General features: G+C 44.8%; 1 protein-coding gene across 1 annotated transcript in view; it reads left to right on the top strand.

Annotated features, from left to right (window-relative positions):
• The window catches only part of VPS53 (VPS53 subunit of GARP complex), a 150873-nt gene extending 134990 nt beyond the window's left edge, over window positions 1–15883 (top strand). Inside the window, exons 20-22 of the mRNA XM_081109366.1 lie at window positions 9793–9930; window positions 12217–12321; window positions 12782–15883. Coding sequence (XP_080965492.1) covers window positions 9793–9930; window positions 12217–12321; window positions 12782–12952 — 414 coding nt within the window. The 3' untranslated portion in view covers window positions 12953–15883. The remainder of the gene's footprint in view (window positions 1–9792; window positions 9931–12216; window positions 12322–12781) is intronic.
• Window positions 15884–16088: the final 205 nt, after the last annotated feature.

Here is a 16088-nt window from a genome sequence, read left to right as displayed (position 1 = left end):
TGGGGCTTGAGAAGGACGAGGCAAAGTCCAGGTGGAGGGAGCAGCAGAGGCTTGGATGATTTTGGATCCCGTGCTGGGGCTGAGACCACTTGAGAGTAGCAAAGAAAGGCTTATCTTTTTGGTACTGAGAAACCCTGTCCTCCTCCCCCAGGAAGCCTTCCTTGATTAGCCTACTTCATTCACCTGGATGCTGTGCCTCAAGACATCTCTTCATAGGCTGTATCAGCTCAGCACTAATGAACTGAGTTATAAGCTACAGCAAAGTCATCTCTTTTCAACTTCCACCTACTCAGATTGCCCGAAGTGCGAGCAGTTTGAGTTCAGAGAGCAGTTTAAGCTACTGTTAAAGAAACAATAATATTCAGCCCCTAATTCTCTAAAAAACATCTACGTAGATGCACACTATTCATATACTGATCATAAATGATTCTCATATATTCATTGAAATAAATCCTCTCCAGGCCTCTACCTAGCAATACTTAGTGAACCTATTTCAGTTACTTCTTTATATTTGAAAGAACTCAAACTACATTTTTAAGTAAGAAGTTTCTATAATTCAGGCCATTTCTAGAACTCCTGCTCTTCCATCAAATTAGTTACCTTGGTAGAGGCTCAGCCCTCTCCCAGCTCAGGGACTTGCCCTCACACTGGGCTCTTGGCTGTGCTGGTCCAGCATGCCTCAGGAAGACGGCAAGTTGGCATGTGCCCCAGTGCATCATGGGTCTCATGAAGCATCAAAGCCGGAGGTGTGATCTCTGTGAATATCAGGAATCTCTCAAATCTGATAAGTTCTGTATTCTTTGTGAGTGAGTGGCCTTTCTAGGTTATGAAAAGGCAGGATGGTGTGAGCATTAAGGTCATGAGCTCCAGAATCACAGAGGTCTGAGGCTGAATCCTGTCTGTAGCGTAGCAGCTGCTTGTCCTTCGGCGAGTTCCTTAACCTCCCAGCACTTTAGAGTTCTCATCTATAAGATGGGGATAATCCTAGTACCGCCTTCCAGGGTGGTTACAGGGATGAAACAGATAATGCACCTAAAGTGCTTGGCCCAGTGTCTGGCATGGGACAAGCCCTCAACACATGCCAGCTCTTACTGAGTTAAGCTTCCTCAGACCAGGGAATGACTTTGTTTCTGCTTTCATTTCCCACCTCCCTGCAGAGTAGCATCTAGCCAGTGTTTGCTGACTGTCTGGCTGGCCAGCTTTGACCAGAGTCAAAAATAAAGGAGTGGGCAAAAGAAGGTTTACAGTTGTAATACAATAATTAATAAATAATAACACAAGAATAAGCTGTTTTATGTCCTCACAACGGTAAACCTACATTTGCCCCACCCTGTATTGTCTCAGAAAAATGTCCTGGGAGGTTGCATGGATTCCGACACTGACTGTGTCCGTAGTGTGTCAGTGACTCTTGCATGTCATAAGCATAGAACTAATTCTCTCCAGTAGAAACAGCAGCCTAATGGCCCAACATGTTGTCTCATTAGCACATGGTTCATTAGCTCATGGTTACTGGGAATTGATTCTGCTCACCTCACTGTTGTGTGTAATCAGAGAGGATGCTGGGCGATTAGATCGGTGTATCTGGAAGAGGCTTCAGCATTCTCAGTTATGGGGTTTCTGTCTCCAGACATGATGAAGCCACTGGGACACATTTGACTCGTTGGGAACATGTTTCCAGAGAGTGCAGCTTTGCCCAGGCCTCACTAGCTGACTTAGTGTCCGATAACCATGGTATTTTCATATCGTCACATAAATCCAATATCATATCTATTTTCCCCAGACTTTCTCTTCTTTAAAAAGTATGTTAAAATAATCAGCTCAGTTTCAAAGCTCATATCTTCAGAAGAATATCAATTTAGCCAGTCTTGACTCCTGCTTTGAGATATGAATGAGAAAACCATCTGTGAAAGTGGAGTTTTACTTTCTCAGACAAATATGAGTGGGTGGTAAGGAGCCTGGGCCTCAGCAGGCCCAGCCTGGGGGAGGGCATGGGTGGGAACGAAAGGGCAGCGTGGTCCTCAAAGGAGTCCCATGTAAAGTTCAGGTTTCACTGGGTCCATGCTGGCCCTGAATGTCTGGGCTTAAAAATCCAAGCAGTCGTGTAGCCAGAGGTCTGATCACTCAGGCAGCAGAACCATAGGAATCAATAAGTTAACAAAGAGATGGTCAAAGGCTGAGGTCTTTGAACACATTCTGCCTCAGGTCTTGTAGTGGCTGGAATCCAACCTTTAATAAAAACTGTGAAATGCAAAGCTAAGGTTTAGCCCAATCTCAGCTGCCTCTGCTTCCCCACACAGGTACTACTAGACCCTAAATTTAGATTCTACTTTAATGCTTGTGCTGAAAATAGGGACGGAGACATTTCCCTCCTCTTCATTCTCTCCCTGATTACTGTGAAAGTGAATTCTTTATCTGGGGCCTCGAGTCCTCTTGAGCAATTGCGAAGGCATGTAGAACTGAACCATACTGGTATTTGTGATGCTTCTTGCTAGTTGTGATTTTCAGAGAATCTTATGGGATTCGCAGGGTCATTAATTAGTCTTATGGCCATGGTATCTATGACTGAGTGTACAGCAGAAATGGAATCGATTCGCAAAACTTACCATAGAGGAAGCAACACTATATGGTGTAGGGAAGAGAGCCCTGAGACTTGGGGTCCAGTGCTCCCTCTGCTGTTAATGGTTCCTTTGATCAAAGCAGTTGCTTCTCTGCTTTGAGCTCAGGTTCTTTGTGTTCAAATAAGAGCACTGAACCAGACACTCTCATACGCCCCTCCTAGTCTGTCATAAGATGGAGTCTAAATATTTAAAGCAACATTATTCATGTCTGCGAAGTTATCTCATTTTCCTTTGTGTTATCTTTATATCTTATATTGAGTTTTTATTGTGGCAAAACATATAATTTACCATTTTAGCCATTTCTAAGTGTACAGTTCGGTAGTATTAAGTATATTCACATTGTTGTTTTACCATCCCCACCTCCAGACCTTTTTCATCTTCTCAGACTGCAACTCCATTCCCATTAAACACTGACTCCCATTCTGCCCTCCCCCACCTCCTTGCAAACACCCTTCTACTTTCTGTCTCTATGACTATGACTGCTCTAGGAACCTCATATAAGTAGAATCATATAATGTCTGTCCTATGGTGTCTGGCTTATTTCACATAGCATGTCGTCAAGGTTTATCCATGTTGTAATATGTTTCAGAATTTTCTTTTTATGGCTGAATAATATTCCATTTGATCATACTCACTTTTAAATTCACATAATTTAAAACCATATGTAAAAAATATGTTTAGAGAAAATTTTAGACATTTTTTAAAAGCCCAAGCACCAAGGACAGAGAAAGGAGAATCAGGTGATTGTACACATGGCAGTTGGAAAAATGAGCAAGTACGATGGTTATTCTCGGGTTCAGTTCTTCTCAGTAAATCTCCAGGTGGCAGAGTGTTTTTAAGCACTCTTTTAAAAAAAACAAAACAAAACATGGATTGATAAAATTTAATTCCCATATTCATGACAGATTTTAAAAATCTTAAACTAGAGACACAAGGAAATTGTTAAATCTGATAAACGGTAAAATACAAAAATCTTAGGAGAGGGTGTGGATTACATGGGTAAATTCATTTGTCAAGATTGTAAAATTAAGAATTGTGGGGTAAGAAAGCAGCCACTGGTAAGGCACAGGCGTGGTCATGTGGTTGCTGGTCACTGCTGCCACCCTTCCCGCCCTGTTCTTTTTCTGGTTGGTCCAACTGGTTCCTCAAAAGCCCAGCAGAGACTGAGGGAGAGAACAGGGCTGGGAAGAAAAGAAAAGAATTATGGGTAAATAAAATACACATATAGTAAACACAGGATTATTTTTACATTGGGAATCTCGTTTAAGACTTGCTGAACATACAATTCATATTTCAAGGATTGCAGTATTCTATTTTTACATTTTTCATTAAAGGCATTTTAAAAAAAAACTCTAAAAAAAATAAAGAATTGTGCATTTCAATGTATGTAAGTTTTACCTCAAAACTTGGCCCATCCATTTATCATATCTTGCACTGTCCGTTCTGTGCTTCCTCATTGAAGAACTTTGCAATACATATGGTTCTTTAGCTTCTAGGAGTATGCCTTCATCTTATCTACTCAAGCTTTTCATCACTACCAATAGTTATAGTGTACCCCCAAGAGTAGGAGGTGCATTAGGAAGTAAACCCCGCTAAGCTTTCCATTGCTGGGTAATGATGTCCTTTCCCAAGCATAGCCCTGGCCAGCCCGGTACCCCAGTAGCCCTTTAAAAACATGAGCCACTACCCCCAAAATTATCTCTAAGACTCCAACAAATTTGGCCAATGGCCCCCTCTTGCCCAGTGCCTCATGCCAAAGGAGATGAACTCTTAGCTATTTTCAAATATAACAGTCAGCAGATTTTCAAGATAAATGGGGTCTTTCACCTTCACTTCCCACAGACAACTGGTCTGTCAGACTAGGTCCTGCCTTTTCTGGCTGCATTGCTTTATGTAAAACCTAAGACCAAGATTTCTCTCGCTTCAGCTGTCTGGTGTGGACAGAATTTTATTGGTTGGCCAAGGATTGCAAATGTCATAGTTCCAGGTATGGGAGACGGTAGAAAATTATGTCTGGTTCATTCAAAACGCTTTCTGTCATAAATAAGTCTATGTAGTTTTTTGTGTATATATCTCTGAGAAGTAGAAAGTATAGAAAAAATAGAAAGTTTCCCATTAAGTTTTTAAATATAATCATTGATTTTCTTTCCTATCAACAAAGAAATATTTTCAGTTAACAAAAGTATAGAAAATGTCAAGCATACCAGCTCACCACTCAGTCAAGTCTTAATACGCTTCCACATTTGCTCTAGATTTGTTTTATATAAAGTAAAATCACCACAGTTATTGCTGAAGCCCCCTGGGGACCCTATCCTGCCATTCCCCTCCCTGCATACCTAGAGGTAACTACTCTTCTGATTTTGATTTTTATCATTCCCATATGTGTTTTGATATGTTACATATATATTCACAAATGATATTTAATTTTGTTTTACATATATTTGAACTTTATAAAAATGGTACTTTGTATATCATTTCCCCACTTGCTTTGTTTTGCCCAACATAATGTTTTTTGAGATTTAACCATGTTGATATATGTTGTTTGAGTTCATTCATTTTAATTCCAATATCATTCCATTGCATGAATGTGCCACCATTTGTTTATCCATTCTACTGTTGATGGATATTTTTAGGTTATTTACAGTCTTTTGCTTTTACAAACAGTGGATGCAGGAAACATTTTTTAACATGGGCAAGAATTTCTCTAAAGGATATGGGTGCTGTGTTGTGGATTATGCACAACTTCAAATTGTGTGTGTGTATTACTGAATTTTACCCTAAGTGCTTTAATTAATTTATACTCTCACTGTAGTATGAATTTTCTTATACTATATCCATGCCAACACTTGGTATTATCAACCTTTTACTTTTTCCTATCTGATGAGTATGAAATGGTATACAATTGTGGTTTTAATTTGCACTTACTGGATTATTGATAAGGTTAACTATTATTTCACATGCCTTGTGAACACCTGAGTTTCTGTTTTTGTGAATTGTCTCTTCAGATCTTTGTCCCATTATTGTTGTTACTGTTGCTTTGGGGTTTGCTGATATTTTATGGGTTTGCTAAAATCTGTGTGTGTCTTGAATATTATTTCTTTGCCAGTATTGCAGATACTGTCTCCCAGTTTCTGCTTTTACTTTATTTTGATACAGACTTATTTTAAGTAGATTTTTCTGTCTTTCATTTGTTTCACATTCTTCTCTACCCATAGTAATAAAAATAATCTTTATTTTCTTCTTAAAGTTTTTCTTTTTATATCCGAGTGCTTGATCTACCTGGAATTTAGTTTACCCATTCTTTTCTTTTCTTTTTTTAGTATATTTTTATTGATTTCAGAGAGGAAGAGAGAGAGAAACATCAATGATGAGAGAGAATCATTGATTGGCTGCCTCCTGCATGCCCCACACTGGGGATTGAGCCTGCAACCTGGACATGTGCCCTGACCGGGAATCGAACCATGACCTGGTTCATAGATTGACGCTCAACCACTGAACCATGCTGGCCAGGCTTACTCATTCTTTAGACATGTACAGGGTTACCTCTTAGGAAGAGAGTGGCTCTGGGAAGTGTTCTAATGTTGAGCTCTTTGTGTGGGCCTAGGGCAGCCTACACTCATCTCTCCTCTGCATATTTGAGTACCTTTCTCTGTGGGCCTACGGCCTTTTCAAAAAGCAAATACTAGGAAAGTAAAAATTTCCATATCTGGAAACCTAGAAAAATCCAAATGCCCTAGCACTTTCCTGGTCTGCAGTTGAATGACCTCCAGAGTTTAGGGCATTGGCCATATTACTACGTGAAATTACTCTTTCTTTAGTGTATCTTCCTCACCATTTTTTAAAATTGAGGCTTTTTTTTTTTTTTTTTTTTTTTTTACAGAAGTTTAAGGTTCACAGCTAAATTGAGGGGAAGGTACAGAGTTCCCATCTACCCTCTGCGCCCACATAGCCTCTTCCATTATCAGCGTCCTCAACAGAGTGGTGCATTTGTTGCAATTGATGAGCCTACCTGGAAACATCATTATTAACTCAGAGTCTGTAGTTTACATTAGGGTCCACACTTTGTGTTGTACAGTCTATGAGTTTGGACAAATGTATAATGATGTAGCCACCATTATAGCATCGTACAGGGCAGCTTCACTGCTCTCAACATCCTCTCTGCTCCACCTGTTTGTCTCACCCACCAGCCCCAACTCCTGGCAACCACTGATCTTTTTACTGTCTCCATAGTTTTGCCTTTTCCAGGGTGTCATAGTTGGAATCATACAGTATGTACCCTTTTCAGACTGGCTTCTTTCATTCAGCAACATGCATTTAAGATTCCTCCATGTCTTTTCATGACTGCACTGTTTTTTAAAGAGCAGAATAATACTCTGTTTTCTGGATGTACCACAATCTATCCATTCAGCTACTGAAGGACATCTTGGTTCTGGCAGTTATGAATAAAACTATTAAAAATCTCTGTGTGCAGATTTTGTGGGGACATAAGTTTTCCCCTCCTTTGAGTCTCTCCCTAGGAGCAGGATCGCTGAGTAACAGTCCTGTTTCAGATGTGCCTTTTGCAGATGTGTCCCCAGTCCGTAGCTCGCCTTCTCATGCCCTCGACAGTGTCTTTTGCAGAGGATAACTTCTTCATTTTAGTGAAGTCCAGCCTATCAGTTATTTCTTTCATGGGTCATGGCTTTGAGGTTATATCTGAAAAGTCATCACCAGCTGAAACCGGTTTGGCTCAGTGGATAGAGCGTCGGCCTGCGGACTGAAAGGTCCCGGGTTCGATTCTAGTCAAGGGCATGTACCTGGGTTGCGGGCACATCCCCAGTAGGAGATGTGCAGGAGGCAGCTGATCGATGTTTCTCTCTCATTGATGTTTCTAACTCTATCTCTCTCCCTTCCTCTCTGTAAAAAAATCAATAAAATATATTTTAAAAAAATAAAAATAAATAAATAAAAAGTCATCACCATACCCAAGGTCATCTAGGTTTTCTCCTCTGTGATCCACTTTGAATTAATTTTTGTGAAGGGTGTAAGATCTCTTCTTTTTTATTTATTTTTTATTTTTTGCATGTAGTTGTCCAGTTGTTCCTGGAGCATTTGCTGGAAAGACTGTCTGCTCCATTGTCTTGCCTTGCTCCTTTGTGAACGATTAGCTGACTATATTAGCGGGGTCTGTTTCTGGGCTCTCTGTTCTGCTCTGTTTATCTGTTTGTCTATTCTTGCACCAAAAACATACTGTCTTAACTACTGTACCTTTATAAGTCTTGAAGTCAGGGTAATGTCAGTTCTCCAACTTTGTTCTTCTCCTTCAATATTGTATTGGGTTTTGGGGTCTTTTGTATCTCCATATAAACTTCAGAATCAGTTTGTCAATACATCACCATATTTTGAGAGTAATATTTCCATTTAAGTTATTCCAAGTAAAACATTAATATGTTCTCCAAATTTTACACTATTATCTAAATTATAATCACCATGACCATTCATAGTGTCTACCTTTAGTCATTAGTTTTCCCGTCTGTAAGAAAATGCAGGGAGGATGAGCACCTGTGAGTGTCCTAACGCCCAGGGGTCCCTTTTCATTCCTGCTTGATATTGCTATGCAAGGCTTTCCTAGAGGAGCCAGCAGTGCAGATAGAGCAAGCCTTGTCCTGAACATAAGATTGGCCATCAGAGTGGTGGTGGTGGTGGTGATGGGACTGTCACCCCACTGCTACCTTGTCTGGTTGGTGGGCATGTGATTCCATTCTCCTAGACCAGTGGTCAGCAAACTGCAGCTTGGCAAACCGCGGCTCGCGAGCCACATGCAGCTCTTTGGCCCCTTGAGTGTGGCTCTTCCACAAAATACCAGCTCTTCCACAAAATGCCGACTTCTGCGCATGGGCCACAAAGTTTCAATCGCACTGTACGTGCGCGCCCGCACGTGGTATTTTGTGGAAGAGCCACACTCAAGAGGCCAAAGAGCCGCATGTGGCTCATGAGTCGTGGTTTGCCGGCCACCTGCACTATCTGAACAGGCCACAGTGTATTAGGCTTCAGCCATACCAGTGCCCCCTGGTTGTCAAGAGCAGCAGCAGGTGAGCAATACACCCGCCATCAGCAGGAAACGGGAAACAGTATGAGGTCGAAACCAACGCTGCCCTGAGGCACCTAACCTAGGCAGCTGGGGAGGGAGCTACAGCCTGTCCACCTGTCACCTGACTCCACCCATCCTTCGAGATACTTTTAGCAAATTATTTAACCTCTGGGCCTTTGATGTTCTTATCTATAAAATGGGAATAGTAAATACCTACAGGCCAGGGTCTTATAAAGACATTCCTAGCATCTTTCCTGGCAGTTGGTGGGCAATCAGGAAAGTTGACCTCCTTCCAAATAGTTAGCATTAAGGAGAACAACAATGACAAAGGGCAGATTGTTCTAAGAGACTAACATTTAAATTTGGCTTTGTCTCCTACATCCTCACTAGCGTTCAGAGAAATTCAAAATACAGCAATACTGAGTCCCGTTTTTGCCTGTTGAATAAGCAAGATTTTTATGAGTTTTCTGTGCCAGGGAGGGTGAGTCTGCACCACTGGCAGATGTAAACAGGTACATTCCATTTGGAAAGCAGTTCAAGATACGTATCAAGAACCTCAAAAATGTTCTTGTCCTTTGATCTGTCCCAAAGACTCTCGCCTAAGGAAATGCGATTGATAGACCTGGAATTTTATGTAAAAAGCCATTCAGCACAGCATTCATTATTTATAATAAAAATCTAGAAACAAATTACAGGGGAGTGGTTAAATATGTTAAAGTTACACACAGAGAAAGTACTCTATAACCATTACAAATCACGATATTTAAAGACTGCTAGGATGGGAAAATAGAATTCAAAAACTTCATATACTGAGTGGAAAAAACAGATCATAAAACTATGTACAGTGTAATTTTAGTTTTTTTATACATCCATACAGACTGGTAGGAATCATACCACATTGTTACTGTGGCTTCTTGTTACTTTTTTCCTGGGTAATGGGAGTTATAGCTAATGTGTTTTCTTTTATATTTGTTTATTTTCCAACTTTTCTCCAGCGAGGATGTATTCCATTTAAAATCAGGACAATGTTCTTAATCAGCATGGGTGCACAGGATGTTGTTGTCCATAGGAAGTGACTAGTAACGCTCTGCTTTGCTCCCACAGCTGCTGCTGGACACCCATTCCCTGAAGATGGTCCTGCTCGATCTGCCTTCCATTGGCTCCCAGGTGGTGAGGAAAGCGCCTGCCAGTTACACTAAGATTGTTGTGAAAGGCATGACCCGGGCAGAGATGATCCTCAAGGTAGGGCCTGTGTCTCCTTGTCAAAGAGGGCTGGTTGCCTGATTGCTTATTCCAAGGAGGACTGGTTTTGAAAGCACGGATCAGCGCCTATCCCCGCCAGTCCCAAAGGATTGTCCACATTCTTTGGCGGGACTAGGATTTGGCCTCATCAGACATTGTTGAAAATCAGTGGACAGTTCCTTGGGGGTCAGTAAATCTTCCTGACAAATGAATTCTTCATTGTAATGGGATTCCCTTGTTGTAAGATTTGGCCAAGATTGGAAGTTAGGTGGGTGTCTGAGATCAGTGTCTAAGTCAGGGGTCTCTTTGCTGCTCAGCAGGAATTTCCAGCCCAACTCTCAGTTACTCCCTTTCGCATAAGCCCTTTGGCTTCCAAACTCTGCAACTTGACAAGAACTCTGAACAGATGTTTCAGTAACTGACTAATCAGCGAATGGGCTTTCTAAAGCCCCATTTAACAAAATATATGTGGGGTGATGTTGCGAATGGCTGAAGCTTTAAGCATCTGCATCAGATTTTCACCTGTACTTGTTGAGAAGAGAGGGAAGAAAGCTATAGAACAAATGGAACTATCAGGGAATGCTCCTAAAATTCCAGGGCCTGCAGGCTCTCCAGGTCTGTCTCCCAAACAGAATGACTCCGATGACAGCGGGAGGAAAAGGAGCAGTGGGACCTGAGACAGGAGGTGACCAGGAGAGGGTCCTGCACGGACCTGCAGCTTCTGGCCCGAGGAAATGGGAGGCAGCCTGATCAGCAGTCTCCTGCAGCCAGTTCACTCCCAGGGGCAGAGCAGAGTTTGCAAATTATCTGCAGAGGATTTCTTTCTCCTTTTAATTTTTTTAGCTTTTTGCAAATAACATATATTTTCTCCATGTTTCCTAAGTATAATAAAATATCACCCTTAGTGAATTTGTACCTTAGGTACAAATATTTATAAAATAATGAACACCAGTTTCCCCAGATTAGCGTGAGAGTGAACACATGCTGAAACAATTGTGATTTTATTCCCTGACAGAAAAACAATCTTGAGTATATTTTAATGGCTAAAAAAGAGAGTCATTCAAGTTTCATGTTTATTAAAAAAATGTGACTTTATCTTTGCTTCATGAATTTTGTACTTTGAAATGGAGGAATGACATTTAGACATTTCTGCAGAGAATTTCTGAGTGAACTACTCCTTGCCACTCTGAGTTCCATGCTCAGGAATTCAAAACAAAGCCAGTCTGCTGGAGGAAGAGAGCCAGACACTGCGTTTAAAACCAAGTGGAAACGAATGCGAGGACTGGAATGCCATTACTTCCCTTCGGCTTGTATATTACTCGGATGCAGTTAAATGAAGTTCCAGATTTTAAGTCTTGAAAAGAGTGAGGCAGCTTTGGGGTTTTTGATTTGAGAAAATCTACTTAAGTCAGTGCCTTTTGTTTCCAGTCCTCAGGAACAATGATATGTCAAGACAAAACAAGCAGGTACCACAAAACCACGAACTGTCTCAAATAGGAGATCCTCTAGCACAGTGTTTCCCAGATGGTCCTGACATTTACAAACATCATCTGGGACCCAACAGAATCTTCAGAGGAGGGGCTTGGGGATCTGCACTTTAAAAGCCATCTAGCCCTAGTCGGTTTGGCTCAGTGAATAGAGCGTCGGCCTGCAGACTCAAGGGTCCTGGGTTGGATTCTGATCAAGAGCATATGCCCAGGTTGCAGGCTCGATTCCCAGTAGGGGGGGTGCAGGAGGCATCCGATCAGTGATTCTCTCTCTCATCACTGATGTTTCTATCTCTCACTCCCTCTCCTTTTCTCTCTGAAGTCAATATATATATATATATATATATATATATATATATATATATTTCTTTTTTTTTTTAAGCACAGCCGACATGGTTGAACATCGGCCTATGAACCAGATCACGGCTCGATTCCCGGTCTAGGCACATGCCCAGGTTTTGGGCTCGATCCCCAGTGTGGGACTTGCAGGAGGCAGCCAATAAATGATTCTCTCTCATCATTGATGTTTCTCTCTCTCTCCCTCTCCCTTCCTCTCTGAAATCAATTAACAAAATATATTTTTTTAAAAAAGAGCAGTCTAGGTGTTTATGATTCAGCACCTTTAGGAAACATGGCTCTAACATGTTGAGGTGAAATAGGCCATCAGGACGTTTCTGCACTGAGGTTGCTGCTGCTGTAAGGATATCTTGCAGAGTCCACTTTGTGGTCGGCTTGCAAGTGAGACTTGCCCTCTGGCCTGAGCTTTCCCTGAGAACCTGCTCTTGTCTCTTCCTCGTAGGTAGTGATGGCCCCTCATGAACCCTCGGTGGTGTTTGTTGACAACTACATCAAACTCCTTACAGACTGCAACACAGAAACCTTCCAGAAGATACTGGACATGAAGGTTAGTTCGGGGTCGTGTTTGGTCCACATGCACAGCCTTCTCACACCCCGTGGTTCTTAACTGGGCCCTGGGAGCTCTCTCAGAGTGCCGGTGCCTGGCCCCACGCTGCAAATCACATGCCCAGAAGCCTTTTAAGGAGAGGGATCCCGGCATAAGACCTTCCTGATTGCCTCCACGCCCATGGAGAACTGCTCAGTGGAAGGAATGGACTGAAGGGGGATATTACCTCCCCTCCCTGTTTACCTGTCCTTTCTCTCTCAGCCTCTTCTTTCTCCTACCCTAGTACCTGCTTTTGTTCCCCTGCTTCTCTCCCTGGCTACCGCCTAGGAAGAAAGTGTAAATCCTCAGCCCCCAGGAATTGGAGTTTTCAGCCCTCGGCCAAGAGCATCCCAGATGCTACACTTGCCCCTTGGCCTTCCTGGGCCCCCTCACATTGTCCTCCTTTCTCTTTCAACCTTAGGGGCTGAAGAGGAGCGAGCAGAGCAGCATGCTGGAGCTCTTCCGCCAGCGGCTCCCCACCCCGCCCGCAGGGCCCGAAGCCTCCAGCTCTCTGTCCCTGCTGGCTCCCACACCGGAACAGGAGTCTTCTCGCATCCGCAAACTGGAGAAGCTCATTAAAAAGAGACTGTAGGGCGCCAGCCGGCCGGCGGCCCTCAGCGCCCGGCTCCTGGGAGCCCCACCCTCCCGTGCTCAGCCTGACTCTCAGATGTCCATCTTGAAACTTCCCGGGACTTTTGGGTTGCTAGTGTGTGTCTCCCATGCCCTGTCTTACTTCCTGTCCTAATCGGAAAAGCCCCGTCAGGGCCCGGTTAGCAGAAGGCCATCTCGGTGGCTCTGGATCCTGCAGCAGAGGCAGGCTGGGTGAGCGGCCTTGCCCTTCCCTGTTGTTTCTGGGCTGTTCTCACTGGTCCATTGTCAGAGTCCGTAGCCTCCCTCCCTCTGCAGCCGCACCCTCTGGCCAGGGGCCCTCTTCCTCACATGCACCCGTCCAGGCAGCTTCGGTGACCAAGCCTGGGTCTCCGCCTTCCTCCGTCGGCTGCTGTCTGAGGGGGCTCTGGGGCCCGGGTTCATGCAGTGGCAGGTGCCGGGTAGGAAACCGGCCTTTCTTTATGACGGAAATGGAAGCAGGACCGCTCTTGCCTGTGAACCCCAGTTTGGGTACATACTTTGCTTCTGGTACTTTTCGATTGGCCAGGTTCTCCCTGTATTCTCATTTCTCACGCATCTCCAGCTCGCTCTCTGTGTGCATCCGAGAAGATCCCCTGTGTCTCTCACCCAGGACGGCACGTGTCGGCCTTGGAAGCAGGTGCCCTCTGTGCCCTGGGCTCCTGGCCCGGCTGCGGGGCAGACCCATGTCTGACGGAGAGAGTTCCAGGCTGGGCGCACTCACTGCTTGACAGAAGGTTATTTCCTCCATTTCTTTATTCCTACTCTACGCCTGACTTCGAGGGGAGGAGTGGCCTTTTTCCTAGAAAAATGTCCTAGGCTTTCTCCTTAGATGAAGCTCTGGGGCAGCCCAGGCGGCCTCTAATTCCTTTCCTGCCCCTCCATGTTCAAATCCAAAGTACGTTGCAGGACCGCCTGAAAACAGCAGAGGCGATGCGCAGGGCCAGAGTGATGTGTTACTTTATGACCAACGGGAAGACCCAGGTCCTGAGGAGCGGACACTTACCTTAACCCCCACCTCAGGCCACCCTGACCTGGCCCTACCGTCCTGCCCTCCACGCTCTGGGCCAGCGCAGCTTGCAGGAGAGAATCGCCCCGCAGGACTGTTTCAGTCTGCCCCTCACCCCGCGTCAGGAGGACGGGTAACGGAGTTGCCCAGGTTCACCTGGTTCCTCCCGTCGGCTGTGACCATGGCCTCAGAGACCGTCGTCTCAGCGTTTGTTCAGGAATTCTGAACGAGATGTTGGCAGGGGGGGCGAGAGCGAAGGAGGACAGTGGAGCTTCTTACAGAGGATGCCCACATCAGGCCCCAGGATAAAACTGGGACAGCAAATAGCACTCAGGAGAGAGGACGTTTCCTAAAAATTCATGAAACTGCCTGGCTGGCTTGGCTCAGTGGTTGAACTTCGACCTATGAACCAGGAGCTCACAGTTCGATTCCCGGTCAGGGCTCATGCCCAGGTTGCGGGCTTGATCCCCAGTGGGGGGCATGCAGGAGGCAGCCAATCAGTGATTCTTTCTCATTGTTTATGTTTCTCTCTCTCTCTCTCTCTCTCTCTCTTCCTCTCTGAAGTCCATTTTTTTAAAAAAAATTCATAAAACTTGTGATAGCCGTCCAATAGGAAACGTTAAGGTTTGAAAATGTGACCAGAACCTGACTATGTCTCCCCTTCCGTCTTCCCACTGTAACCACTGCATCGGCCCCTTCCCCTCCATCAGCCTCTCGCCCAGACTCCGCCTGTGGCCCAGCTTTCATCCTGTGCCTCGTTTCTTCACCCGCTTCCAGCTGTTGATGCTAGTGCGTCTTCACGTACTGAGCAGCTCAGACTCGAGGACACCGAGAAGGAAGTCAGTGATGGAGGAAAGAGGTGTGGCCTCTGCTGAGCTCAACTAGAAAAAGATGGCTAGATAGGAAGAGTGCGGCTCAGTGGGCGGGTCTCACGGTGCCCGCCGCTCCGGTGAAGCTCCACGGCGGCACTGATGGAGGTCACGTTCTCTGCCGGGTGTGCAGGAAGGGGCAGCGGACCCGTCTCAGACAGCAGTCACTTCAGCCGTCTGCCGTCCACCTGGGAAGCCGGGGAGCTGCTGCACCTGGTTCTTGTCTCGCTCGGTGTCTGCAGATCCACACTTCTTGCTGGTTCGTTCATGGGGAGTCATTTTCTGGATGTCTCCGTAGTGACGCTGAGATGTCAAGCCCTGTGTTCCGCCGATTGGTGGTCACAGCCAGGGAAGTTGCTTTCTTGATTTATTACGCTGTCAGTGATCTCCAGGGAGTCCCCGGATGTCAGCAGGAGTGTGTGGTAAATGTCTCGTTGATGGGGTCGGAGTGCTGCGTGTGCGTCCTGTGAGGACAGAGCACGTTTCTCAGCTGAGGGAATGCACCCCAATCCCTGGGGCTCGTGTTACCAACACAGACGCCGGGAGGTTCTCGATGAGGAACTGTGGAGGGGCCACGGGTGTACACCACTGCAGTAGAGACACTTGCTTTACTGAACGGTTCCGGTGGCACATTTTCATAAATGTGTGATTTTCCTGGCTCTCCAGGCAAGTGAGATGCCTGTGCAATTGACCTGATGCCGACACGGTGGAGTTCCTTAGCTGGAGCCAGTAGGTGTCATTTACACTTGTGTTGACAGGAGGGGCCATGCCAGAAACTGCTGTCCCATCCTGATGAGGATTCTTCCTGTTTTGATGAGCCAACCCCAAAAGAAAGCTTATTTATTACTGTCACTTCCAAATATAAGGGAGCGGACATTGGTAAAAACGGTAGCTAACTCTGTTATTAAGCTAAACTTAGATACTGTTCGTTCCTCTGATTTTCTGTAGCCCCTTAAAAAAACTTTGAAGTCACTTTAGGTGGTTAAAATAAATATTAGTAATTTGTCATTGAAAAAAAGTTCGCTGCTGCTCTTATTATGAACAGAATTCCCGAGAGCTGGCTGGGCCAGGCCCAGGCTAGAGAAAGTTCGGTTTGGTCGTCACACGGAACCACAACAGACAGGGCTGTTCTGACCTCCGAGCTCAGCTGTGGCATTGAGGCTGGCTGCCGGCACTCCTCCCCTCCTGACAAAGAACCAGTCCTGGGACCTGCCCACCTCCCC

This window comes from Myotis nattereri (genome assembly GCF_964212035.1).
Source record: "Myotis nattereri genome assembly, chromosome: 16".
In the NCBI taxonomy this organism is placed as follows: Eukaryota; Metazoa; Chordata; class Mammalia; order Chiroptera; family Vespertilionidae; genus Myotis; species Myotis nattereri.
This window is presented reverse-complemented; position numbering and strand designations above follow the sequence as displayed.